General features: G+C 42.0%; 1 protein-coding gene across 1 annotated transcript; it reads left to right on the forward strand.

Annotated features, from left to right (window-relative positions):
• Positions 1–449: 449 nt before the first annotated feature.
• On the forward strand, positions 450–27,705 carry LOC119010012 (rho GTPase-activating protein 27-like). The gene is made up of 18 exons (XM_037081815.1): positions 450–554; positions 1,835–2,602; positions 16,137–16,595; positions 17,688–17,930; positions 19,650–19,730; positions 19,823–19,945; positions 20,835–20,921; positions 22,653–22,720; positions 22,845–22,932; positions 23,834–23,935; positions 24,163–24,261; positions 24,918–25,023; positions 25,117–25,251; positions 25,356–25,454; positions 25,562–25,639; positions 25,778–25,909; positions 26,061–26,166; positions 26,477–27,705. Exons 2-18 carry the CDS (start codon positions 1,886–1,888, stop codon positions 26,652–26,654), a joined length of 2,901 nt encoding a protein of 966 aa, XP_036937710.1. The 5' UTR covers positions 450–554; positions 1,835–1,885; the 3' UTR covers positions 26,655–27,705.
• The last annotated feature ends 180 nt before the right edge of the window (positions 27,706–27,885 follow it).

Genomic DNA, 27,885 nt, shown 5'->3' on the forward strand with positions numbered 1-27,885 from the left:
GAAACAAAACAGCTTCAAGGTTGTTCGACACACGTCCAGCGACAGAAGACTGTTCTGGGGAACTAAATCAGGCAAGTAGACAAAATATTATCCCACACTGAAGCTTCAGGATGTGGATTTCTGTCATGGATGAGTCTGTTTTAAGCTTCCAAGTCATTTGAGGCGCAAAGACTCTTTTTTTCTTTTATGATTAATACAGAATTAGCAAAGTTTACGTATTATATTGTGGGTTAAATTCAACTTAGTGAAATAATTTACAGAATGTTTTGGTTAACTATTTACATTTTTCATTTTGCATCTTTTTTGTTAGGAATTTAACACAATTTAATCAGGTCTAAGTTCACTCATGCCTGTTAAAGACAAGATGTAAATGTGAAGATTTAACAATCTGCATCTGAACGAGCTGCTAACACTGACATCCTGTCGTCTCTGTGTGTTATTATATGTGCTACAAGGCGACTGAGCTGTGAACATCTGGGTGATTCATGGACCGAACTGAGCCCGATAAGGCAAACTGAGATTGCCAGGCGACGTCGGACTGACGCAGAGTCGAGGTTGGTGCAGACTTCCTGTTTTGTGGCTGAGCAGTTTTGCGTCTGTTGCTTTTTAGCGGTCTGTCAGGGAGTTTAAGTTGAAGTTTGTATTTTGCTGCAAATGGAAGCGACTTCCTGTCTAACCTGTGCAGAGAAGAGGAGGACGTTACTTCTGCATGTCTTCTGTTCATACTTATAACTCCAAAATAATAATGACCTGTCGTTTTAAATCAGAATGTGTGTGATCATGTCAGACACAAACCATGGACGGATGACTGTGGAAGTGTCTTTTGTGTGGAAGACACACAAAAGACTGCAAGAGACACAAAACAACTACAAAACGATCACAAAAATGCGATAAAGGAAGACATAAAATGACCTCAAAGAGACACAAAATAAATACAAAACGATACATTTACCATAAAGAGTGCTGACCAAAGACACACAAAGAGACAGAGGACTAAACGCACAAATGTTCACAAAGACACGACACGATTACAAAGTGACACAAGACGACCACAAAGAGACCTGAAACGACAGAGGGACACAAAATGACAACAAAAGAGACACTCAAGTACAAGAAAGGGATGTTAAAAAACTACAAAGTGACACAAAATGACCACAGAGACACAAAATGTTGAAAAACTCACACACGACAACCACAAAGTGACACGATAGGTCAACAGCAACAAGACAGAGGACGACCATAAAGAGACACGACCCAACAACAAAGGGAAATAGAACAACTACAAGGTGACACAAAATGACCACAGGAACACAACATGTTGAAAAAGACACACACGAAAACCACAAAGTATCACAAAACAACCACAAAAAACACTTTCAGAAATGTGATAAAGGAAGACATAAATGAGAGACACAAAATGGCTACAGAGACACAAAAAGAGACAGAGGGCAACAACAGAGAGACACAAAACAATCACAGAGACACAAAATGTTCACAACAACTCATGAAATGACAACAGAGCGACACAAAATGACTACAGAGGGAGACACTCAGGTTCAACAAAGAGACGTTAAACGACTACAAAGTGATGCAAAAAGATCACAGACACAAAATGTTGACTCACACTGCACAATCACAAAGTGACACAAAAGGTCGACAAAAAGTAACACAGTGACCACACAAAGACACACAAGACGACCTCAGAGACTCACTCTCAGTCAGGGGGACTTGTTGTGTGCTGTTGACATTTTGTGTCCACTAACTGCGAGCAGCTGATTGACATTTATGAAACTTGCTGAAACCCTCGTCAGCTTCTCATTTCCTTTATTTGCAGCTCCAGCATGTGAACTCTGGATCCACATCAACACAGGAGGCCACAGGGAGCATGGAGCTGGTGTCGGTGCAGTACCACTTTGAGTACACAGCGAGGGACGGGCGCCTCGTGTCCATCGAGCCTAATGAAAGCTTCATCCTGGTCTGCAAGACCAACGAGCACTGGTGGCAGGTCCGCAAAGACCAGCACACCAAACCCTTCTACGTGCCTGCACAGTACGTGAAGCAGCTGTCGTCGTCCGCTGAGGACTCTGCTGCTGGTCCTGACAAGCTGGACTCACCTGAGCATGTGACCAGCAGGAAGGCAGATACAACAGCAGTGATCCGACTGTCAGCTCAGTTCTCTCCAAGGGAGACGTGCCGGTTCTCCACTTTTGGATTGTGTGTGGACCTGCCAGATGTGAGAGAGACGCTGACACACAGTCTGGAGAACACAAAGTTTTCCTCTGCACCTCTGAAGACTGACAGCCTGCAGCTTTCTGCAAAACCTCAACCTGTGCCAAAGGTTACAAACAGCGAGGAGCCAAGAAGCTCACCGCCGGACGGTGAAACTGATCAACCACAGGCGTCTCTTCACGCCGATGATGCGGACTTCCCTCCACCTCCTGACTCACCTGTGTATGACATCATCCCAGAGCTCCAAGTCCAGCAGTTTGACACGTTTCCTGAGCTGCCTGCTCCTGACGCGCCTGATGAAACCTCAGCGGTGGAGAGTTTAAATCAAGCAGCTGAAGCAGCTTCTTCTCCAGACGCTCTGTCTGCTGAGCAGGTAAATGTTGTCATGCTGGGTTTTTTTTTTTATTGATTTCATTCATGAATCATCTTCAGTGTCACTGAGATCAAAGTGTCACTGTTGATTCACAGCCAGCAGAGGGAGCAGTTTTAGCATGTAAAAAGGTAAATATGTTGATATGTCCACTGAACTGGTGTTTAGGGAGCTTTTAAATCTTGTTTTTTGTCTCATAACATCAAATCAAAGTAGATTTAATGTGAAGAAATCGGTCATTTTATTTTATTTAGTGATTTTTTCTTTTTTTTTTTGGTAAACACTCAGAGGGAACCATGTTTAAATATCAGCCCACATTAACTTCATGTCACACGCTTCCCTCATGATTTCACTTCCTGCTCTCAGGAGAATCACATCTCATCTTACTTCCACTTCATCATCTGTGGAGGTGGAGGATGTTTGAGTTCAACTTGTTGACTTGCAAGTTTTCACAAACTTTCTTTTTACTTTCTTTTTTAAAAAACAAACAAACAAACAAACAAACAAAAACTTTCTTCTGCAGTATTTCTTAGTTAACTTTCCACAAATGCCAGCCCAGAAACCACTTCTTGTTTTTGCAAGTACAGTACTTGAGTGAATTTGCTTAATTACTTACATGATGTGATGCAGTAAGACTCCTTAAGACTTACAGTATAAACTGACTTTGATACTTTAACGTTCGCTCCTCAGCATGTTTGAGAGAAATATTCTACTTTTATACTCTTAATAACTTTACTTACTAGTTACTTGGCAGATTACATGCACTGTTACTCAATTTCAGGTTAAAATATGCTCCTATAATAACTTTAGTTACTTACTAAACTTTAGTTTAGTACTTTTGTATTTCCATTTCCTACACCTTTTTACTTCTACTATATTTTGGAGACAATTATTCTACTTTCTACTCAATTACACTGGTTTAAAACCTTTAGTTCTAGTTACTTGGCAGATTGCACATAATTTTACCCAATTTCAGAGTAAAATATGCTCCTTTTTTCCCCTCTACATTAATTTGACAGCATTTGTTACTTTCCATACGATGCCTTACATTTATTGCGACTTAATACTAATAATATCTTTAGCTGCTCTACAGATTCAGATTACTTCTACAAAATATCAGTGATAGAATGTAACCAAGTATATATTTACTCAAGTAATTTATTTAGGTACAATTCTGACGTATTTGTACTTTTGTATTTCCATTTCCTACACCTTTATACTTCCACTGTACTTTGGAGACAACTATAGTAGTTTTTACTCAATTACCTACACACAAAGTAATTTATACAGTATATTATGCTATGAGCCAATGAAGCACATTGTATAATTGAGTAAATGTACTTAATTACTCTCCCACATATGATGCAGTACTCCTAAAGACTTACAGAATACAGTTTGATGTGAAAAAATAAGACTAATTCTACTTTAAATACTCGAGTAAATCTATTTAGTTACTTTCCACAGATGCCAGCTCTGACGTCACAACGATCCAATTAATGTAGTTAATTAATTACCTTCCCACACGTGACTCTGATGTGCAGAGTGGGTGCAGATCTACTTTGAATACTGAAGTAACTCCGTGCAGTTTCCTCCCTCCTGTGAGTTCATGTGCTGAGTTGCGGGTCTGTGCAGTGGAGGAGGGTCCGGACCGGACTGGGAGGAGGAGGAGGGGGCGACACCGAGCTGGTTCAGTTCACGGTATCTGTGCCAGCTCATCAGCATGTGAATGGCCGCTCGTCCCCTTCATGCCTCCTCAATGGGCGAAAGGAGGTGTTGCCTGAATACCTCAGTGAGCAGCAGCTGATTCAGACTCGCAGTTTTGGTCAGCGAAAGTTTCAGGGGACCCGGGGGGGGTTTTTGGACCCACGGTGAGCGGGTTCGGACCCACAGACAGCAGGTGTGTGTGTGTGTGTGTGTGTGTGTGTGTTTGTTTGTTGAGTGTTTTCTGTCAGAGCAGAGGCAGAACAGGTGACAAACAGGTCGTGTCGCTCCTCTGAGGGCAGGAAGGAGTTAAACTGTGAGCGCTGCAGCCACTCCCAAAACCCTCCAGCTGCTACCTGGTTCCCCCAGCAGCACCAGTGACGGTACCGGGAGCTGCGATCACCCGCGGGGACACGGTGAAGTGTGTGTGTGTGTGTGTGTTTGTGTGTGTGTGGATACACAGCTCGTCCCGCCTGCTTCACTCTGGATGTAGTTTGTTGGATATGAGCGACTTACTTTCAGGTAAGTTTCACCGCAGTTACTTGTTTTGCACCTGTTGCAGGTTCAGGTTTCACGCTCAGGTGTGTGTGTGTGTGTGTGTGTGTGTGTGTGTGTGTGTGTGTGTGTGTGTGTGTGTGGCACTGACTCATGTAATGGCTGCAGCCTCTCCCAGTAAACCCAGTAATCAGAACCGTGTAAACCGTCAGGGTCTGTACTGGTGTCGCTTCAACACCGTTAAACACAGTTACAGGTGGAAAGATCACGTCATTCTACACATACTTCACTATTCTAACGTCCACTGATGGAATGTAACTAAATATAGTTACTCGAGTATTTTGTACTTCACTTTGCTATTTCTATACTTGTGTACATTCTGCTGCTTTATACTTTCACTTCACTGCAACAGATATTCTACTTTTACTCCAAACTTCGTTGATTTGACATCTTTGGTTACTAGATACTCTGCAGAGTACTTTTATTTCTACATATTAAAAAAGGAAATACTTCACTTTTTACTCCACCACATGTATTCAGTAACTTGAGTTACTAGTTACTTTGCAGACGCATGTACTTCTACTCAGTTTCAGAGGGAATTTTTGTACTTTTATTATTTATTTTTTTTACTCCACTATATTTAATTGATATTTAGTTACTGGTTACTTTGCATATTACATTTATATTTATTCTATTTCAGAGGGAACTGTAGTACTCTCTACTGCACTACTTTGTTTTGACAGCAGTAGTTACTTTCCAGGTTTTATCAACAAAGAATATGATGCATTACATGTATTTGGTAACTTTAGTTACTATTTACATTGCAGAGTCCAGACATTTCTGCTTCATTACGAAGGGAAATAATGTACTTTTATTGTACTTTCTGCTACTTTGTACTTCCACTACATCACATTCAGAGACAAAACTCACTTTAAAACTCACACAACTTACTTTTTACTGCACAATATTTATATGATTACTCTAGTTACTAGTTACTTTTTAGATTGAATGTACTTCTACTCAATTTCAGAAGTAATTTTTGAACTTTTTACTGCATTTTATACTATATAACTTAAAGTTCTAGTTACTATCCACGTTGCACCTACATTTACATAATGTCAGAGGCAATATTGTACTTTTTACTCCACTACATTTCATTTATTTGATACCTTCAGGTACTAGTTACTTAGCAGACTTCATGTACTTGTACTCAGTTACAGAGGGACGTATTGTACTTTTTTTGCCTCTGCGTTGATTTGACAGCTGTGGTTACCTTCCAGACTTTATTGACTGTAAATATGATGATATTGATATGTTTTTGACAACTTTAGTTATTAGTTACTTTGCAGAGTGAACGCTGCATCAGAAGTTTTGCATTCGTAAAATCGATTTATTTTAACAGAGATTTCTGCAGATTCTGACAATCAGAAAAATGCTGAATAATTAATCTGATCATCGGTCGAATCTAACATGTAAATACTGTATCATTTATTTTTACTGATACTTCTGATATTGATGCTTTTACTCAAGCACCGCTCATCTGTTTTTCCAGCGTAGTATTTTAACTCGACGTCTTTGCTTTTACTCAAGTACGACTCTCGGGGACTTTTCACACCGCTGCTCATTCCTCCTCTCCTGAATGAGTCCCACACTTGTAGCCGGACTGTGGACGTGCCAGGACCCCTCAAGTGCAGTAATTCTCCCCCCACAATGGAGGGCCATTGCCATGGTGATGTGAGGGGGTCTGGCCTGACTCCCAACAAGCAAGGCTTTAGAGCTTTTTAGTGCCAGCCCTGCCATGCAGTTGGCGTGTGTGTGCATATGTAATGTGCAGAACTCGCAATTAGCCCGAATGTAGGTCGCTTAATATCGAGGGGCGTGTTGGCTTCTCTTTGGTCTCTGATGGGATGTTAAGTTTGATAAGTGGATGACAAATCCAGCGGGGACTGAGAAATCTGACGTTTTGGTTGGATTTTACCTGTTTTGTTTTAATGGTTGTTCTTATTGTGGCGCTCCTGTAGAGCTTTTGTATTTGGTCGCAGGCTTTGAAGCTGTTTATGGCTGTGCAAGAATCTGTCTTAAAGGAGCAGTTCACCCAAAAATGAAGCTCTCAGTCGCACTCAAGTCGGGTGATGTTTCGTCATCCACAAAAAGATTTCTGGAGCTGCTCAATAAAAAGGAGTTGCAGCATTTTCCTACAGAACCAAAGATGTTTAAAAACAAAGTCTCTATCTACTGCTGCACCGACATTAGATAAAGTGTGTGCTTGTTCTTTTAGCTTAATGGCTACAGTGAAGATTTTAACTTTAGGACATAAGGACATAAATAAGATCTTTTTATGAACAGTCTGAGACCTCGGGGCCTCCGTAAACTCCATGAAACAATCTGTAAACTTGACTTGAGCTGGTTTGGTTTATTTTTAAACAAGTCAGCATCCACTTCAGCTGTGGAGAACGCTGCAACGCTTCACCTGACTTTCCATTAACGACATGGGAGTGACTAGATGGTGACAAGATTTTCTTTTTCGGGCGAACTGTTCCTTTAAGGTCTGTGATGAATATTGAGCACAACACGTTCAATTGATCTTTATCACTTAGTTTAGATAATTGCCACAAGGGGGTCTAATGTCCCATTGATCTCTGGCAGCCAAACGAGAAGTGACCCTGTTTTGTCCTCTGCCTGTTTGATGTTTCTGCGGTTTGAAGCATGTGATCCTGTTCTTTCATGCAGCGAGCGAGAGCAGCTCTTCACCCACAGCAGTGCAGTAATTCCTCCTGCTCCGTGAAACAGGCCAAATCAAATGCCAACAAACTGCTCCGACAGGTAGTGTGAGGGCGTCTCGTCAGACCTCTCTGTACATGCCTGCGTGACGTGTGTCATCAGCGGTGTAAGAACAGGTGTGTGGAGCTTTTCACCGTCTGGACAGGAAGAGACTTTTACCTCCAGCGGTATGTAGTTATACTGTAGAAAGTTTCGGGAATGGGGTTGCGTCTTTCATGTAGCTGGACAAGTTTGTAGGAATGACATTTATTCTATGTCAGTTTGTGTGTTTCGTCTGAAACTGTATGTTCAGTATGCAGGATGCTGGAGGTGACAGTACAGATGTGGGCAGTAGTTGTTCCAGTTTGTGCCTCTCATGTTTGACATTATTTATGGCTGCTGTCAAGGAATTTCCAGAATCCTCAAAGATCCTTCTAACCATTCTGGATTATTTGGGGCTGATAGTACAGAGTAAATAATTCTCATATTGATTTATCGGCTGATACGCACACATTTTCCACAGTGAACCCTCAGATGATCCATCAAACACTTAAACGACTTTATCATCTAAGTTTACGTCAGCGAACTTCACTGAGAATTTGATAATTAGAAAATACTTAAACCGTCTTTATCAGCATTATTATCTCTCCAAAGCGTTCAGATGTCGGCACATTTCAGGCAACATATACGTTGATATTGATGTATTTGTTGATAGGCATCGATCCATAACGATGTATCGGTCGGGCTCGACTTCAGACCATCTGGATGAAAAAATGTTCAGTCTGCTGTGTTATTAAAAAAAACTGTAGTCACGAGTTACTTTACTAATTCAGATTAATCAGTGTTGACAGGATATTACTCGTGATGATATCACTAATCAGATAATGTTGTGGGCCGGACACTGAGTGAGACCACACAGTAAATGTGGCTGCATCAGAACAAAATTATAGCATTTTAAAATGAATGTGTATTATCAGCATGAGAGGCAAACACTGGGGCTGAAGCAGACATGAGTGTGTTTCGGTAACATGATTATAAACTATAATTATTGGGTTCAGGAGTGTGCAGTCGTGGTCACACCCAGTATGCAAATAAAGAAAGCAGAAAGCCTGCATGTTTCTTGACTTTCGTGTCCTCTGTCACCACCTCAGGACTGTGAAGACACCTGTAAAGATACAGAAGTGTTAAGATGCAGTTCTGTGAAGATAATCTAAAAGAAGAAGCAGGTCTTTGTCGAGAGTTTGCATGAGTCATGTTCACAGGAATGTCTTCTGTGTTTTTGCAGAGTCGTGATGACGTGACAGTGACGCCATCTTTCTGTACATCTGACCTGTTTTTAGTTAGTTTGCATGCAGACTGTTGTTGTCTTCCTGCACACACACACTTAAAAGGTGAAGGTGGCATCTTTGCAAACGACTGGGGTTTCCATTTCCATGCCTCAGAGAGCATCGCAGCAACTGGTGTTAAAACGTTTTCCCCTCCTACACAGAAAACACTTCAGTTGTGAGAGTGGGAGAAATCCGACACCTATCATGAATTAGCAAAATCAGCAGGTTTTGTACATCGGCATGTGGACCTGGCCTGAAGTGCCGAGATAAGAACGTGATAAGCTGATGGATTCCACATTGAGCATTTCTGTAGTTATCCCTGTTCTGGACCATGAGGAGTGTGATGTAAGAGTGGAGGTGGAGCCAGATCGATTCAATAGCTCGTCTGTGTGCTTTGTGGCGTGATTTGGGCCCCAATTCGGTGCTCCATTGTTTGATTGGATGAGTGCTAATGTGGTTAAGTAATCAAGCAGATTGCTGGTTCATGCATTGCTGAGGGCAGAGAGTTGTCTGCTCTCTGCTGCAGGATGTTCATCCCGAATTCATGCTCGATTAAAAAAAAACAGCATTTTAAGGCCTGAAAACTGATGTTGAGTAAAGGAAGCTAAATGCTACCTAATACTTTTTTATTGGACTGCCATAAACAATATTATGTACACTTCAAGGCCACGTTATACCACTGATATCATGATTTTATGAAAGGATATTAGTTCAAGTACTTCCTTTTAAAGGGATGGACATTTTAATTTATAAATATTCAGATAAGATCAAATAAAACCACACATTCAAAACAGTGAGTAGAAACTGAAAACATGTGAAACATTACCTGTAAAACATTATGGAAATACTGTATATTGAGGTCACGTAAGTAGATCAATAAGTCGATATGATGTGTATGTTGATACCTGATTACTCTGACGGGCCCACATCTGAAAGATATCTCTGATCAGAATCTGACACGTAGCTCTAAATTCGGATGCCACAGGACAATGTTTTCGTGGTTTCTCAGAGGCACATTTGAATGCCAAACTACGCTCTTTCCATGTACAGAATGTAAAAACACCTGGATGTTCCAGGAAGCATTGATTCACCGCAAACCTGACACACAAAAGAGCCTCAGTTAGGCAAGGTAGGCTAATTTAATCGCCATTATTAAACACAGGGTTGCACAATGAAATAGAAGTTCATAAACTCCTTAATACTACATAAATTGCACAACATATATAAAGCTATTTATATAGAAAATATATATAAACACATAGTGCTTCTTTTGAATCTGCTTCAGGGTGAATGTAAACAGAAACAACACGATGGTGACGGGAACGTGAAAAGTTCGATATTTGGGAAACACTGTCCATCAGCTTTGACTGTGTGTGAGCGCCGAGCATCGATGTTACAAACACGGAGTCCAGCTGTAGTCCTGCACTCTGTCGGCCCGGAGCAATGTCCGTCCGTCGAGTGCGACACCTTGACCCCGGATGTTGTGGTAGAGACGGGTCTCTGTGGGCACGGCAGTCTCTGATGTCCTGTCATTTGGCCAGCCCGAGTCATGTTTGTCCATTCCCATTTTTCCTGTGACCGGACATTAGCCAGGAACAGCCTTAACACAAGCTGGATTAGCGTGACTCTTATGCCGACCCGCTTCCTCTCTGGGCGGTCCATCTGGTCAGGTTGGATGGTCGAAAAGGTGCCATGGACCTTTATGGTCCCAGAGTCCTCTGCTCTTAGTCCAAAACACCTGCTTTCATCTGAAAAAATGATTAAAAAACAAAAAAATTTGCATGATTTGCTGCATCTTCACCGCCGTTACCTACAGGGTTAAACTTCGTAGCGTAGTGCCTCTGACCAGGCAGCTGCATCTGACGCGTCTGTCAATAGTTCCAACATGAAACTGCTCAAAACAAGTTCTGTGAATTATTGTGAGCATGATTTCTGGGAAGAGACATATTTTGATGTACTTGTGTTGAGTGCCATCCTGATCTTAGATAAACATGTACTTGTGATTTTGAGGTGAACTGTCCCTTTAAGACCATTTAAGGCCATCATCCGCAAAAACCTCAAACCTACGTTAAGATAAACCCTTTGCTGACATCTGACAAAAACAAGCCACAAACAGCTCCACCGGGTGTCTGCAGGCGGCCTCATGTTGTCCCTGTAGAAGGAAGTGTTGATTGAACAAGTGCCTCTTAAACCACACTTCCTGTTTTCACGCATTTCACCCAACACAATGTCTCACCAGAGAAGACTTTCAAAAGCAGCTCAAGTCATGTTGTGGGAAATTATTGCTTCCCCTTTTTCTATCCCAATTATTGGACTGACCTACAACTGGAGGGTCAGAAATACTCTCCAGATGTTTCTCTTTTCCTTTCTCTTGAGTGTTTCTCAGAACTATGCCTACTGTTTGCTTTTTTTTAATCATATGGACACACAGGCAGGAAGTAGGTTGAAGTGACCTGCAGAGTTTTATTTCTCTCTCACCCTCTTCTCTGCCTTGTTTTCATTGTCTCTCTCTCTCTCTCTCTGTGTTTCTGCTTTTGGCTCTTGGCACTCACAGACAGTTACCCTCTACCCCCCTATCCTGCACACAGGAATTCATGCATAAGAACACACACACACACACACACACACACACACACACACACACACACACACTCTCACACACATCTCACCCACATCTCACCCAGTCCTCACACAGTCCCTTCCTGCTGCTATTGTAACAGAGCTCACAGTTCTCCTTTCTATCTGGGCTGCAACTGTCACAGCTGCCGAGAGAGAGACAGAGAGAGACAGAGAGAGAGAGAGAGGAGGTTGTGTTCGCGAGTGTGCAGTCGCCCTCTCTGCCATCACAAGCTGATCGAACGGTGGTCGCACGCCCGAGTCGCTTCGTTGTCCGTTTTGGATGTATGGCTCGCCTGAGTAGAACGATATAGACATGGTGGACACGTACTCCAGGGTTTGGTCAAGTCACGGGGGCAAGAGGGGCTTGTCTCTGCCGGTGGTCCCGCAGGTAGGTGATCACGGCGGCTTTTTAAAATTTTTTTATTGCTCCCGTGAGGTAATTTTACTCTTTGTGGTCCGCATAGCTTTTGTGTTTTGATAACGGTCTTGCTTCCTGCTTTGCGTAAACATGTCACCTCTGTCTCTTTTCCTGTACAGAGAAGTGTAGCGTGAACAGTGAACACACAGCTGTCGTCTATAAACACTCAGCCATCATGAGTGTTGGTGTTAAAGTTATAAGATTTTTAGTTTGGATGTAAAATAACTACTTTCATGTGTTTCTCGTGTCTTAAATGGCACCGGTTTCACCGTCAAACACACACAGAACAATAGAGAGAATCTCTGTTTTCATGGTTTTAGGTCTGAATCCGACAGTTTCCTTTCTTGACACCTGCTGTCGGTGAACAGCTATTTCAGTTTGTTATCGGGAACACGAGCGACTCTTTAGCTCAAGAGGAGTTTTGTGGTTGATGGTCAACATAAAAGACATGTTCTCTGTTCTCTGTCATCTGGATAGTCTGCAGTTTGTCTGTGCACACCAAGGTGTTCAGATCCTTGACTAAAAACACACCACACATACTTTTAACTGGTTCTGAAACAGTCTGATCTATTTATAAGACCCAAACAAGCAAACAAGAGCATCAGTGTGAAGATTTGGTTACTTCTAAGTGTTTTTTATAGCCTGTTGTTAGTAATCTTGGTTTAAATTAAGAGTTTTTTATGGCAGTGCTGAGGATGACTTGAGGAGTCTCAAAGCAGCTCTGTAGTCTGGTGGTACCTCAAAAAGAGTTAATCACCCTCATCTTCAGCGACGGGGCGATAATCGACGGTCATTATCGGGATAAGTGTGAGACGAGATTATCATGGAAACCCCTCTCATGAATGAACTGAAAATGCTAAGCTTGTCAACATGGCTGAAGGCAGGACTCGCACATTGTATCCCTGCTGCAAAGATTAACATTTTAACCGGTTAGAATAGCATTTCACTGGCGCCCAAGAACAGTCATAAGATAAATCTGGGAGGTCATGAAAGGGTGAACGAGTAAGTTCTGCTACGAACATTTTGAAAAAAGACTTTAATGAAGCAAATGTCTCTCATAGACATGTTTTTGTAAGGAGCCGTAAGCCAAAAAGGATCAAATAAAACTGGTTTCATCTTTGCTGTATATTAAAAATATTAAAATCTTGAAAAGGACCCATTAACTTCAGCGGTCAAATAAATGTGGCGTAAGAAAATGATGTATTTCCCTCTGATAGTGGAGGAGAAATGTAAATATCTTTGGGTTTATGAGGTTTGTCCCCGTCAAAGTGCTTGTTTATGTTTTCTATAGTTTTCCTCTGGTTGCATGTAGGATGGGGACATTCCAGTGTTGCTATTTCAGAGATCAATGATGCAGCTCTTTCATTTCCTCTGTCTGCATCTCTGTGCCGGTCGGAATCAATCTGTTTCAGGGTCAGTTGTCTGGCTGTGCGCTTCGATTGCCTCGTGGTTATATGGAGATCAATGTTGAAGCGAAGTCAGCAAAGTGGTAACAATACATAGACAGATAACGTACACACCATCGATCATGAAATCCATAATACGGGAACAGCCTCCTCCCTTTGTTATATAATTAAGTTTGTGTTTTTGTCTCCTGAGCTCCTGGTGAAAGTAAAATACAGAAATCCTTCACTTGAGTAGAAGTATGCAGCAACGTAAGGACACTTCATTACAACTAGTCCTGCGTTTAAAACCGTAGAAGTTAAAGTAAAACAGTCAAGTATGAAAAGCCAAAGTAGTCCTCCAACAGAAAGTGCTTCCTTTCTTTCATCACGAGGTTGTATCATGTATAGATTGTGTTACAGGATTTATTACAACTGATTTAGTTTGATGTTGACGTCAGTCGAAGTTGATGGACGGCGTTTCCAAGATGTCGAACTTCTGATGTGACGATGCCAAACACATTATCAGCACCATCGTATTGTGGCCACTCGCTCACAAACTGACGCAGATTCAAAAGATGATCTGTGAAGAGTGACGGAGTTTACAAACTTTCTTTTCATTATGCAACCCTGCGTTTTGTAACGACGAATACACTTCATGGAACCTTGTAAGCAGCGCTGTAATGGCTGTGGTCAGCTGAGAGGGAGGGAATGTGATCTAGTCTTTTAACCCGGGGCCGTCAACCTGGGGGTCTTCAGGTTTCTGCAGGGACAGATGTGCCCCCCAAAGTAATGTTTGATAATATTTAAGTTATTATCTTTCCAACAATGTCAAATTAACATGAATCAAATGCATTATTAGCAAAGAAATATAGAATAAAACCTGACTGTGTGGCACTTAAAACAGAAAACTTATATGTAAATATCATTCTGGACATAACAGACGTGTGTGAGTCACAGTGGATGGTTTTTGACCGACTGGGCTGCAGACTCAACATACCTTCCACCTCAGAAACCACCAGAGAGATTTTAGAGGATGAGGCTCACATGCAAACATTAGCTACGCCACTAGAGCTCGACCGATAGATCAGTTTGTTGATCTTATCGGACGATATTGTCGTCTCACAGACAACTACAGCTGCTGCCAACTTGTTTATAAGTGGCTTTATTGTCCTCCATGCGTAGACCCAGTTCAACATGCAACATGCACGTAAAGTAAAAATAGCCTACTTTAATTCAAATAGTGGAGCGTCAGCAGCCTGAAACTAGAGTTTAAAAAACGGCTGTTGCAAAAGAATCCTGTGGAATTGAACGTTTTGGTGGAAAATGCCTCAAAGATGATGATTTGCATTAAAAACATTTTCACTTTTCAAAACAAAAAAAGACTAAATTAGAGTCTGAATGCATTGATGAGAAGAAGTGGATCACATGTCTTGTATGGGAAATCCAACAATGCAAAGCAACAAGTAGACAGAACCGTAAAAAGTTCAATATTTGCATCTGAAAGGAAGTAAAGTCGAATTGTAATGTTTAATAACAGTTGAAACACCGCTGCCTGTTGTCTTCAACATGTTTCGTGTTTCTAGCGCAGCATATTTAGCACCATGATGAACAGATGCGGCGCACACACACACACACACACTTGATAAATATAGATCATGAGGCTAGCTGACAGACAAGAGGTAGTTATAGTTTAGAGACTGCAGCCTCGATCTCTTTGCATCCGTGCCACCATGACGGTGTTCGAAAGACTCTGCAAGGCGGTCATTCCCAAGAGTCTCGCCGTCAGGAATAACAGTCTCGGTGGAGCTCAGGTGAGAGAGGAACAACTTAAAGAAAGATGGCACTGTGTCCTTTTATTATGAAGCATTAGTATGATAATCACTTCATTGTGTGACAGAGGATAGATGCAGGCATTCACCACAGCTCAGTTTCACTCAAATTGTTCTTTAAACAAATTAGTTGTGATGTGCGAGGCCTGTTTGCATGGCACGTCCTGCCATGCAGCCAGTCGAAACTTCAGGTTATGAAAGCAGCGTGACATGAAGGATCACAACAGCTTCCCTCTTTGTAGGCAGAAAGTGAAAATGCAGTTTGTTTTAAGAGCAATGAAAAGCTGGGAGAGTTTCTATTGATTACAGGAGGACAGGCAGCTGCTTTGTAGTGGAGCTGGATAATGTTTAAACCAGTGTTCAGTCCTCTGCAGTCGGCCCGTCGTCAGATGCTTTGAGTTTATCATTTTCTTTTCACAATCAAGCCTTCATCACGTCTATTTTAGCAAAACACAGACCGGCACATGTTCGTCTGCTTCGGCAGGGTGACTCATGGAGACATAAACTCCGGACACCGTTTTGACAAAACTCTGGTGTGTGGGTGTGTTATTGTGTGCAAGAAAACTACAGTCGAATTAGGTAACGACCATTATTGCGGGAGGAACACCTCTGTTGTGTTTGGGGTTTTTTTTTGGTTTTTTTTTTAGCTGTAGGCTACTTCCTGTGCTCTGCCGCTCTGTGAGATGCGGAAGGATGACTTACTAAGAGCTATACTGAGAACAGTGGGCTGAAGGCTGGTACTTGTCACTCGATGACACAACTAACTTTTCATCGTCTGAAATACTGTTACGGAGTGAGGAGACGGACGTTTGCAAGCTTGTTTTACTTCTCTAATGTGGATTGCAGTTAATTAAAGACCTGCTCTGAATTAAAATTGAAGAAATTAAAAATAAACAGCCTTGTTCTTTCTGTCTCTCTCACACCTGTGATGTTTCTGATGTGAGTCCCTAGTAGAAGCACCTCTACATCTTCTGTGGTTTTTTTACCTGTTTTCTTTCTCAGGCGGAGAATGAGACCCTGAGATCGGCCGTGTACGTCAATGTAGCACAACTCCGAAAAAGCATCTCCGAGTCGCCCCCCTCGGCTTCTTCGTCCTACTCGCCTTCCTACCTCGAACAAGAAGGATGGGAGGTGCACGTTGACGACGAGAGTGGCCAGGAGTACTACTACCACCCCACCACGGGGCACACCACCTGGGACAACCCCTTTCTAGACTCCCCCGAGGACCCTGAGCCTTCTTCCCCCTCACCTCCTCTGTCTCCTGCCCTGTCCCCGTCCCCCGCGTCCCCCACTCCTGCGTGGACCTCAGACTGGGAGCAGTTGGTGGATGAGAGCAGCGGTCGCCCCTACTTCTACAACCCGATGTCTGGGGAGACGTCCTGGGAGCCTCCAGAGCAGCTGAGCCCGTATCCCCCTCTGATGGAGCCTATGAGTGTGCACAGGTTTCACGAGGACGGGCCGGTAAGAACAGCCTGGCTGCTCTACTTAGCTTCTCTTTCTCCTGTTTTAGCTTCACCCAGGGGAAAGCTGTAAATACAGTCTGCTTTTAATGGGATTAAATCTCCCGCACCCACACAGCAGACCGGACTCATTTCCATTAGGAAAGCTCACAGCGGCTGTGCAGAATATCCCCAACAGTGGTGTCCCTAACTTTTAACAGAACATACGCATCTGTCCTCATTCTCATTCTCACTTCTCGCTCTTTGGGGGATTCAGATGTTCGAATGCTTCACTTTACAGGAAAATCCCGAACAGAGTTATTTCACACCAGCGACAGGTGACCCCTTTTCTGCCCCATTATGGCTTTTTTGGAGCACGAGAACAACATTAATGGGCCAAGAAAGAAAAATTCTTTGAGGCCACGGAGAGAAAAAAAAAGAAAAAAAAAAGTGACTTATTTATCAAAGTCATGGAAAAGTCATTGTGCGCTGTATCAGGGTCACTGAGGGAGATGATTCAGCTGAAGTTATCAGTGACATTTAGCAACATTTCAACACAGAAAGAGAACCGAGCCAAAGGTCAGTGTCTCCTGAAGGTCAGGACCGACCAACGGGACGATTAAAGCAATATTTTGACATTTTTTAGAAACACATGCTGCATATTTGCTTTAACGCCAAGATTTATAAGAAGATGGATAGGCCTACCACTGTCATGACAGCTAAATATGAAGCTACAACTAGCAGATAGTTAGCTTAGCCCAGAATTAAGTCTGAAAACAGCCTGCTAGTTCCAGAGGACTTCAGGAAGTAACTGTACCTGAACAGTCAATCCGCTGAAAAAACAAATCTTTGTTTTTGCGCTTGTTTAAAGATGTATTTTGTTATGAACTGATATTTAGAGGTGCTGGCAGGTGGACAGAGTCAGGCTAGCTGTTTCCCCCATTTCCTCATTATGAAAGACGAAAACGAATCAATCCCTGATGCTTTTTGGTCAATTACAAACATAGTTTTCCGACTTCAGGACCCCAGTAACTATTCCAATCTAATGAGGAGTTGTCATTTGCATTTTCAAGTTTGCGTCTGTGCTTTAACGTCCGCCATCTTTCTTCCCCAGCCTCCTCTGCCTGAGGAGGACTACCCCACCGAGGATTATCCAGCTCCCGATCAACCAGAGATCTACGACGAGCTCAGTGCCACGAGCCCCCCTCCTACCCTCCCTAAAGAGTACACGCTCAGCCATGTGGGCCGGACCGTCATCCCCCGGGCCACCCTGGACCGCAGCAGTCCAGCTGGTTGGAACCTGACCGTGGATCCCAACGGGACCTGGGTGTTCACCAGCGAACACTCTCCAGAGCAGGTAGATGCAAATACTGACAGGAGAACAGGGGAATTTAAGTCCATAAACACCTTCAGTACAGCGAAGATGGTTGTTGTTTAGCCTGCAAACACTTTGAGAGTGTTGATGCACGTGTCAAACACAGATCATGGCATTAGCGCCTCGTTAACCTGCGTTAACCCGAAGTTTGTGATCTTTGATGTTTCTGCAAAACTTGTCCTTCCTTTTTTTTCTGGCCCAGAATATGCAGAGAGTAATAAAATATTATAAAACATATATATATAATTAAAAAATATCATATCCTCTATTTATACATTTTCGTATAAAGTGAAAACTTTGATGGCATATTTGACTAACACTGATAGCATGCTAGCAGTGTGAAATAAAGGGTGCATGCGTAACGTTAGCAGTTTTATAATATTTCACAGAACTGGCAACACATTCGACAGACCAACCTCCACTCGTGTTAGTGCTCCACAGTGCTGGTGTTTCATCCATCAACAACATCGTGTAGAAACAAGGTTAAATGAAACATGATATTTCCATCATGACTACTACGTTGTTTATTACATGAAGTATTTTAGGGCTATCTGTGGTAGCTCTGATGTCGCTGTGACAGAGACGAACTCGTTGGCTTGCACACTTTCAGACCGTCTCTCGTCAAAGGCGTTCATGGTGTTTCACTCTGTCGAGCACACAAAGAGTGAGAGAAGGATTTGTTTGAAGAGGACCGAGAGGCTACAGACAGACTTTGACCTTTTTTGAAGCTATACTTAGATATAAGTGGTTCTGCGAGCTAAACATTAAGGTCCGCAAGATCACAGGTGATGCTGAGATGCATAATGCTCATTTAATACAATGCACAGTTGAGGCTGATGGGAATCATTAAAACATGTCTTCTGTGGAACATCTCCTTCTATCAGTGTCCCTGAAATATGGACCCACGTGACTGATTGTGCAGCCATCACGCTAGCGTAACTCAACAAAGGGAACTAGAAAGAAACGATTCAAACTTGCCTACGTTCTCACTTTCTCACACACGCGGCCAATCGTTCGTCGAAGTTCACACATTCATTCAAATTTGTAGTTTTTTCAGAATTGCAGAAAAAAGTTTGAGGCACTAAAGATGCTAATTTGTTAAAAAAAAAAAAAAAAAAAGCATTTAATTAAACATGGCTGTTGAATCATCAGTGACACCAGCTCTGTATCACCTACTGACCCATAATTCAGCCTTGGAAATCATTAAGGTTTCTCTAACCTGCAATGATGTTGAGATACAGAGAAATACGCAGTGTTAAACATGTGAAAAGAGGACAGTACTGGGTGGAAACAAAGGCACACTCAGGTGAGGTGGTTTGAGATTGACCCTGAATTTGGATTTTCCAATTTCAGAACAAACCGTCACTGGTTTTTGGAAATTTACAAAAACTTTCCAGATGCAGCCCCCTGAATCTGGATGATGGAAAGCTGTGGGTGACGGCAGGTTTCGGGCACTGATTTGCCATCCGTCAAAAAAGCATTACATATGATGCATCCTGATGCTTTTACAATATAGAATAATGTAAATAAAAAAGCCCAAGTTTTTCCAACAATAGTCACACAGCCTCAAGAGACCATGATGCAACATCTCGCCTCCCTCACTTCTATAATTCTTAAGCATTGACATATTTATTCAATACACACAGAGAGAGACTTTTGTTATTATTTGATTTTGACTGAGAAATGTTTGTTATGTCACAGTGGATCAAGTCTGTGGATGATCGAGGGCAGACGTACTACTATCTGAGAGACGGCTCCAAGTCTCAGTGGAACCTGCCCGAGGTAAAGATCAGTGAAAACATGTCCAACGGTTCGGGACTGTAATAAAGTAGCAACAACTAGTCGTAATCTAAACTGTGTTCTCGACCCTCCAGGCGCCTGCAGGTCACGGCCAGTTCAGGATGGAGAACGGCGTCGAGGCGGAGAACTCGTCAGTCATCAAAAACTGGAGGCACACCATGGGACCTTCACAGCTCAGCTCAGCCCAGGATGACGGGGTACATGCACACAAACACACTCAGACTCAGACCTGCATGTACATGTACGCACTGTGTCACACTGTGTCCAGGGTGTGTCAGCCGCCTCAGAGACAGAAAGCTTCAGGCAGGAAGAAGTAGTGAGGGTGAGTCCCTGTCGAGCGACTGACACTCCCAGGTCCTCAAACCCGTATTTAGCAAGGCAAATCAACTGGAGTGCACTCGTGTTTACAGTCACAGAGCTGCAGGGGGGAGAAGAGGGAAGTCCACAGCCGTACACAAACAGTCGAGAGTTGCTGGACACAAAAAAAAAGGGGATTTTTCTTCCCAGCAGTCAGACGTGCTCAAGGGCAGAACAGTTCTAGAAATGTCTAGAAAAGACCAGACTGTGTTTCTTGCGTTGTGTACTTACAGTGTAGTATTCATAAATATGGACGTTTACTCAAGGTAGTGCGTTTAATTCGGTCGCCTGTCAATAGTATGAAAGTGAGGAAGAAAGTCAAGATACAAGACTAAACTTATTGTTTATCTGCCCCAAAGCAGCAAGTTTACTTCGCTGTATGTTAGCCGTAAGCTAACAAGCAATAGTGCTGCGTTTCTGCTTGTTTAAATTCAGGTTAATGACTTTTAATGACTTAACTCAGCACACACCAGACTTCGGTTCTCTCGTTCCTTTTCCCCCTCGACTCTCCGTAACGTTACATTCATAAAGAACGGTATTCCCCCTCCAGCTTCAGTCGACATTACAGAACATGAACACTGCAGCCAAGCAAATAAAAGTTAAAAGTGAATCTACTCTACTTTGGTGCTTTCCAGTTATCATTCTGAATTTACTCTCTCCGGTGTTTTGTTTTGTGATTTTATGAATCCCTAAAATCTTCCTCCTGTTCTTCTTCCCCTCGTTGTCCAGAGGTTCGTCCCAACTCACCGCAGGAACACGTCCGACTACAGCAGCGACAGCTCCAGTACAGGAAACTCTCCGGAGACGCAGCATAACGTGAGTTTAACTCAGCTGACAGTCGTGACTGCGCAGTAACTCGACCTGCACCTTTACCTGAACGGTGTTCTGTGTGTCTCTCTCTGAAGGCGTTTGGGTTTAGACCCTGGAGAAAGCCCTACTATCTGACCTCGCGGTGGCTGCGCTATAACGTGGGTTGTTAGTTTGAGCGTTCACCTGAGCTTGATGCATAGATAGCAGCGACTATCTATGATGGGCAGAAGGTGTGACTTCAGATCACTCAAGGAGTATTTGTTGTTCCTGAACAGACATTTTTCATCAAATGTCGCCTTCATTTTCATCGTCCAGTCTCTCAATTAATGATGAATTTGTACTGCTGGGATGCAAACTGCCTCTCTGATAAACACACTCTATATATCTCCATTGTCACCTCGGCATTATAGAGATTTGAGGTTGTGTCTTACAGGTAGTTCAGGGGTTAATCCACCACACACTTGACTGTATTTTGACCCATAAATGTACAGTGAATAATCAAAAATAGCAAGTTGTATGAGGCCACAATGGTCTACAACATCCTGTTTCATTATGTCTCTCTGCCCAGTAAGTTCATTTTGCCCCCACACATTTCTGTTCTTTCTATTTCTATTTCAAAATGTTCTGTTCTCCAGTCCTGTTTTCACTCAGTCACAGTCCAGAAAGATGCATCGCAACAGTTCATAAAAGTTCATATGGAGTTTCCTTGTTCCTACACTGTAACCCGTGGGAATTTTATTTTGAAAAACCTGGCCACCATCTTGGGCTCATATTTTGAAAAATGGTAATGACACTTTGTGTGTCAGCAAAAGTCCTGAAATGTTGTGTGTGTTCAGTACGTATGTTACTAGTTACGTAGTTAGTGACAGAAAAATGCACAGAAGAAAAAGAAATACAACATTTTGAATAATTAAAATCCAATAATACAGCAAACAGCTCAGATAAAATCAGCTTAATTCTGGTGATATTCCACTTTTTTCTTCTTCTTCTTTATTCTTCAGTCACATGGAAACCACTTGTTGTCCAAAGACCTTTAAAAAAAAACAGAAATGAGTCGCACAGTTGGTGAATCAGTGGGCGAAATGTTCCTTAATTACTCACAAACTATGGTAACTATAGATGCTGTTTTCAGTCTGTCCCACACACTCCTGTCCTGTTGCCCAAAATACTCAGTAGTTCTCCAAATGTGCAGCTAAAAATAGTCCAGAATACGGGCCGGTTATTCCTGTTTCAGTGGAATTTACTAAAAACAATAGTTCTGACCTCTTTCGAATTATTTCTGAACCTTTAAAAAACACTGGTATGTGATCTTGACCCATATTTAGACGAGCTTGTGGCTGAATGTCAGAAACAGGAAGAGACGAGCAGATTGTTTTGGTTTTTTGTATTTTCATGGAATTTGAATATCACCAGTATTATCTTTTTATCACACACATAAAAGACAGAATATTCTGTTGGTTTCGATGTCAAAGTTTTGCTCAAATCTCGTGTTTTGTCCCAAATCGCTCAAAATAAAACTTCCCTCTCTCTTTGGAAAGTTTCTCCGTCGACTTTAAGCACGGCTGGATGATTAAATCCTCGACTTGATACTGATCATTATCCACATGCATGGCTTTTATTGATGAAGTTTGTGCTCAACATTGGCACCAGCACTGTGTGTGTCCCTCATATCATCACACAACCCGACTACCTGATTACCTGTCTCGTCTAAAACGTCGTCATCTTTTACGTTTTCAGGTGCAGAACTTGGAAAAAGCCGGAATTCTTAACAAAACTAAAGTGTCAGAGAACGGCAAGAAAGTGAGGTGAGCTGAAACGTAGGACGATCTGACTTTTCAGGTTTGGGGTCGTGTGTCTTTTCCCCACCTGAAGCTCTTCGTTGTTTTGTTCCGTGGCAGTGATGGCTTTTTTTTTTCCTTCCTGTTTCAGGAAAAACTGGAGCCAGACGTGGACGGTTCTCCTCGGAGGTGTGCTGACGTTCCACAAAGACCCAAAGTCTGCAGCCACAGGGGCCTCGGTACGACATGAGCATGACGTATATTTGAGTCCTGGAATATTTCCTCTTCATGTTACTTTATACTGAAACTCGACCACATTTGAAATATAGTGTTTCTTACTCACTTACATTTATTTGCCAGTTTTCCTTCGACTAGTCTGAAAGAAGAAACCTTGTTAATGCAGTCGGCCACATTCATAAAACAGACTTACGATCACTTTCGATCATCACGTAGTCATTTATAAAACCTTACTTTGGCATGAAAATATAAGAAAGATCTTGATTTTGACCTGAAGTGATTCTCCTGCTGGTCATGTCGTATAACGGCAGCAGTTTTGGACTCATGCTTTTTCTGTGGGCAGCAGCTTTCCTGGCTTCAACCTCCTCTACCGTCTTCCAAATTAGTCTGATTTTCCCACGTCTCCTCCTGAATAACCCTCATTTTAGCTGTGATTAAATAAGAAGGAAATCATAGTTTCTCACAGAGCGGTATTAGGACTTGAACTTCTTTTAAATCTCCGTCTGAATACTTCCTCAACTACTGTTTGTAGAAGGAAGTGCTCATCCTGCGTGAATGAGCTGCTGTGACACCTGAACGCTTCGACACATTCTGTACATTTCTTAAAGGGTTGTGTCTCGGTGAGGAGTAAACTTTTAGTCTTGAAGTTCCTATACATTACCTGAAAGTCTTCTATGTAATATATCATGTGTCGTAGCTGATAAAGACATGGAACATTAACCTACACCGGCTGTTCTGTCAGCTTTTTGAGGAGTGACAGTTCAGACAAGCCCTCAGGTCCCGAGCTGACAGGGACAGTCGCAGCTTTTGTCTAACGCAGCTCGTTTCTTGGAATGCGGCGCCGTCAGTTTCGTACTCAGCTGTTTTATTGTTGTTTTTTTTTTTTTTGTTTTTTTTGTGCAGAACAAGACCAATCAGATTGTTCCGGAGATCACGGTGGACCTGCGAGGAGCGACGATTGGCTGGGCCTCGAAGGACAAATCCAGCAAAAAGAACGTTTTAGAGGTTCGTGTGCCGCTCGGTGGATATCACGTATATTTTTAGCTGATATCTCAGAACAGAGTGTGAGTCACACTGCACATTTCTGCTTCTGAACTGAAACATGATCTCGTGTTTATATCCAATATCGAAATAAATGTTATGAGTTCATGAGTGATCGGAGGTCACCTGGGAAACGATCTCGAAGTGATTTTTGATTCAATTAAAGTTCTATCTCGTTATGTCTCCTCCAGTTAAAAAGCAAGAACGGCGTGGAGTTTCTGATACAGTACGACACAGAGAGCATCATCACCGACTGGCACAAAGTCTTAACCGACACCATACGGCAACTGGTGAGATTATAATCTGGAAAATTATCCACAAACTGTAAAAACAAATCTCCATCTGATCAAGAAATGTCTGTTACTGTCCAGAATCCTTCAAACCTGACTGAAGAGAACAGATTGGTGTTTTAATCAAGATGCTTATTAGATGTAATCTTTGGATTTTATGAGATAAATTAGAATACAGAATTAAAATCCATCAGAATATTACAGTAAATTCTTATTTCAACTGCCGTCCTGACGTCTATTCCAGGAGGCAGGCTGGAAAAGGAAACAATTTAATAACAATATTACACTTTTTTAGATTTGGCACTTTTCTTAACAAAGTTTTAGAAACAAAAACATGTATTTAACATTTCCAAAAGCTTACACAAAGCTCTGACATGCATGTGCGACGTGTATTTATTATTCATACTTTTAAATAAGTTGATTTGCGCTGGAAATATTCTCAACTGGCAGATGTTATTTTCAGAAAATACACTTAAGTGACTTGATTACAGACAAAAATAACATGAGAAGACAGAGAGATTTTTTTTTTTAGTGTTTGTTTAAGTTGCTGAAATCATTTTTTTTAAAAATTACTTTTCGCTTCTTTTTTCATAACTACTCCCTTGAACGTTGTGCAACACTGTTTGTTTTACTCGCTCTGCGTCCGTCTGCATCAGGAGTACCAGGACCATCACTCAGAAGAGGAGGACGGGGATTTATACGAGAAGATCGCCGGCACAGAACCAGCGAGAGACGACGGCAAGTTCACAGACAAGCGGAGATGTGAGTTTGGCTGATGATGTCATCGTTGTGACCTGGTTAGATAAATCGAGCCTCGATTAAAAACCGTTTTTAAACATCTTTTTTTCTTTCCAGCCTCCAGGCCGAGTGTCTCTCAGTCATCGAGCGCCGCTGGAGACGCCGACCAGAAGAGGGTTCGAACCAAGCTGATGAAGTTCCTGATGAAGCGGCCCACGCTGCAGTCTGTCAAGGAGAAAGGATACATCAGAGGTAGTTTGATTGATTATTAACATGATTACCAATATCTCCAGCATTAAAGATACTGCTACTACAGTTGTTACTATCACTAACACTACTGTTCTTCTTCCCTGTAGATAATGTGTTTGGTTGCCATCTGGCCACACTGTGTGCACAAGAGAATTCAACCGTTCCAAGTTTTGTGGAGAAATGTATCAGAGCAGTGGAGAAGAGAGGTAATCTGTCTGTCTGTCCCACAGCCTCACAGGGTCACTGGGAGGTATTTCTGCTGTGCAACATGCAGCAGAACTCGACTCACCGGTGCTGATGTGTTGATTTCCAGGTTTAGACATCGATGGACTCTACAGAGTGAGCGGGAACCTCGCCGTCATTCAGAAACTACGCTTCAAGGCAGATCATGGTAAAAGATAACAGCTCACGCTTCAGTGACTCTGCCTGCAGATACGGCAGAAGGATTCCTTCTTTGCAGTGTGTCACTGCAGACAGCGGCGCCCCCTGCTGTGTTGTAATGAGCTGTGCACCTGATGTGTCTCCACAGAGGAGCTGGACCTGGAGGACGGTCAGTGGGAGGACGTTCACGTCATCACCGGGGCGCTGAAGTTGTTTTTCCGAGAGCTTCCTGAACCACTTTTCCCCTTCAGCCACTTTAACAAGTTCATCTCAGCCATCAGTGAGCAGAATCTTTGATCCAGACATCAAATTTTAACAGACTGTATCACGTCTTCTAAGGACAAATCTCTGCACAAGTATTTAAATGAACATTATTGATGTATAGTAGTTTTATTTATAACTGATTGATAACTTCTGTCCTGTTATTCCAGGAATTCCTGACTACCACACAAAACTGTCTTGCATGTATGAACTGGTCCAATCACTTCCTCCTTCAAACCACGATACCATGAAGCTCCTTTTTGGGCATTTACGCAGGTCTGTTCTTCTTTATTAAATATCTCTCTTTTTTATTCTGTTATTTTATTATGTTTAGCCAAAATGTGGCTATTTGACATCCTGAGAATGAGTTTCAACAATTTTCTGACTGTCTTTCTTGCACAAATCCTAGTGATTCAAACTTTAATATGCTTTGAATTATATTAATATGACGTGAGCACTGCATCACTTTTACTTTAGTAAAGAAGTTGAATCAGTACAGATCTTCTGTACTTTTGCCACCTCAGACCAGTTTATGAACAAAAAAGCACGACTCTTCACATAATCCTCTCATTCTTTCCTCTGACAGGGTGATTCAGTACGGGGAGGACAATCGCATGACTGTGCAGAATGTTGCAATCGTATTCGGCCCGACTCTCCTTCGGCCGGAGACGGAGTCGGCCAACATCACCATGCACATGGTCTTTCAGAACCAGATCGTGGAGTTCATCCTGAACGAGTGCGAGCGCCTCTTCTACTCAAACTAACACAGCAACAAGCCTCCAGTGCAGCCCTGGACGAACGTCTACATGTGCTCAAGTTATTCGAAGTGCTAGATTTTCCTTCTGCATGCACGTAAACAGCTTCAGTGCAGCTTTTAAAAAAAATGGAACTTGTAAAATAAGAAAAAGGGCTCTTCAAGTTTTTCTTTGCTCGGAATATTTGAGGTTAAAAATTAGATAAAGGGATGTTCAAATTGTCTTTGCTGAGAATATTTGAAGCATGTTTAACCACAGTTTTGTCCAGTTTTACTCCATAGGAGGCTGACACTGTTAGAAGTATCTTTGGCAGTATTGTTGGATTAGAAATCGAGCCACGCAGGCGTGAACAGGTGTGGTTTGGTTTCCCGTGTCAGAGCTATTGAGCTTGTTGCTTGGGTGGAATAAGGCGGTATCAGACTGCTCTAGCTGTCTTAATCTCACGAGTCACTTTCTGGACTTTTTAATTTTGTTTGTTTGTTTGTTTTGGTCAATTCAGACTGGACGGACGCATTAACGCTCTCTGTAAAAAAAAAAAAAAAAAAAAAAGGATCAGTGATTGCTTCCATCTTTATTTTAGAAAGTTTAATTATGTTTAAATATTGTTTTAAATTTGAAAATGCGGTTTATCTCATATGGCAATAACTGAGATCGTATTCTAATATCGTGTTTATTTTTGTCTTTCAGTCTCATTTTTACCTGTGACTTTTATTGTAATATAGAAATGTATAAAAAGAAATATTAATACCAACGTCTTGCTGTGAAGTAGACGGGGACATAGAATACTTGTGCAGTCTGTAGATTATTTTCCACAGAATTGTAAAATGCCATTTTTTCAACCATGCTGTATTTGAAGAAAACTGTCTATCGATAACATAGAAATATAAACTAGTGATACGTTTTTTGGATGTTTGGCAACAAAATCGGTCCGAACATGAACTTTTAAAAGTGAACTTTAGAAGGATTTCTGACCTGTAAATAGAAATAGATGGCATATTTATGCTGAAAGTTGTTGAAAATGCACAAGTTCTTCCATAATAAAAGTAACTTTGTAAAAAAACAAGGACTGTTTATTATTCCTGCCAAAAGCTCTCATGAAAATGTGTCTATAAACCAACAACATCAACATGAGAAAAGATCATCACTATTTGCTCTCATGTCAACATCTGATTAAATGTATTTAAAGACGTAGTAAAGTTTCCTCATTATGCAGATTCACCACTTGTTTGGTGCCTTTAAA

Source organism: Acanthopagrus latus, chromosome 20, assembly GCF_904848185.1.
Source record: "Acanthopagrus latus isolate v.2019 chromosome 20, fAcaLat1.1, whole genome shotgun sequence".
Taxonomy (NCBI): domain Eukaryota; kingdom Metazoa; phylum Chordata; class Actinopteri; order Spariformes; family Sparidae; genus Acanthopagrus; species Acanthopagrus latus.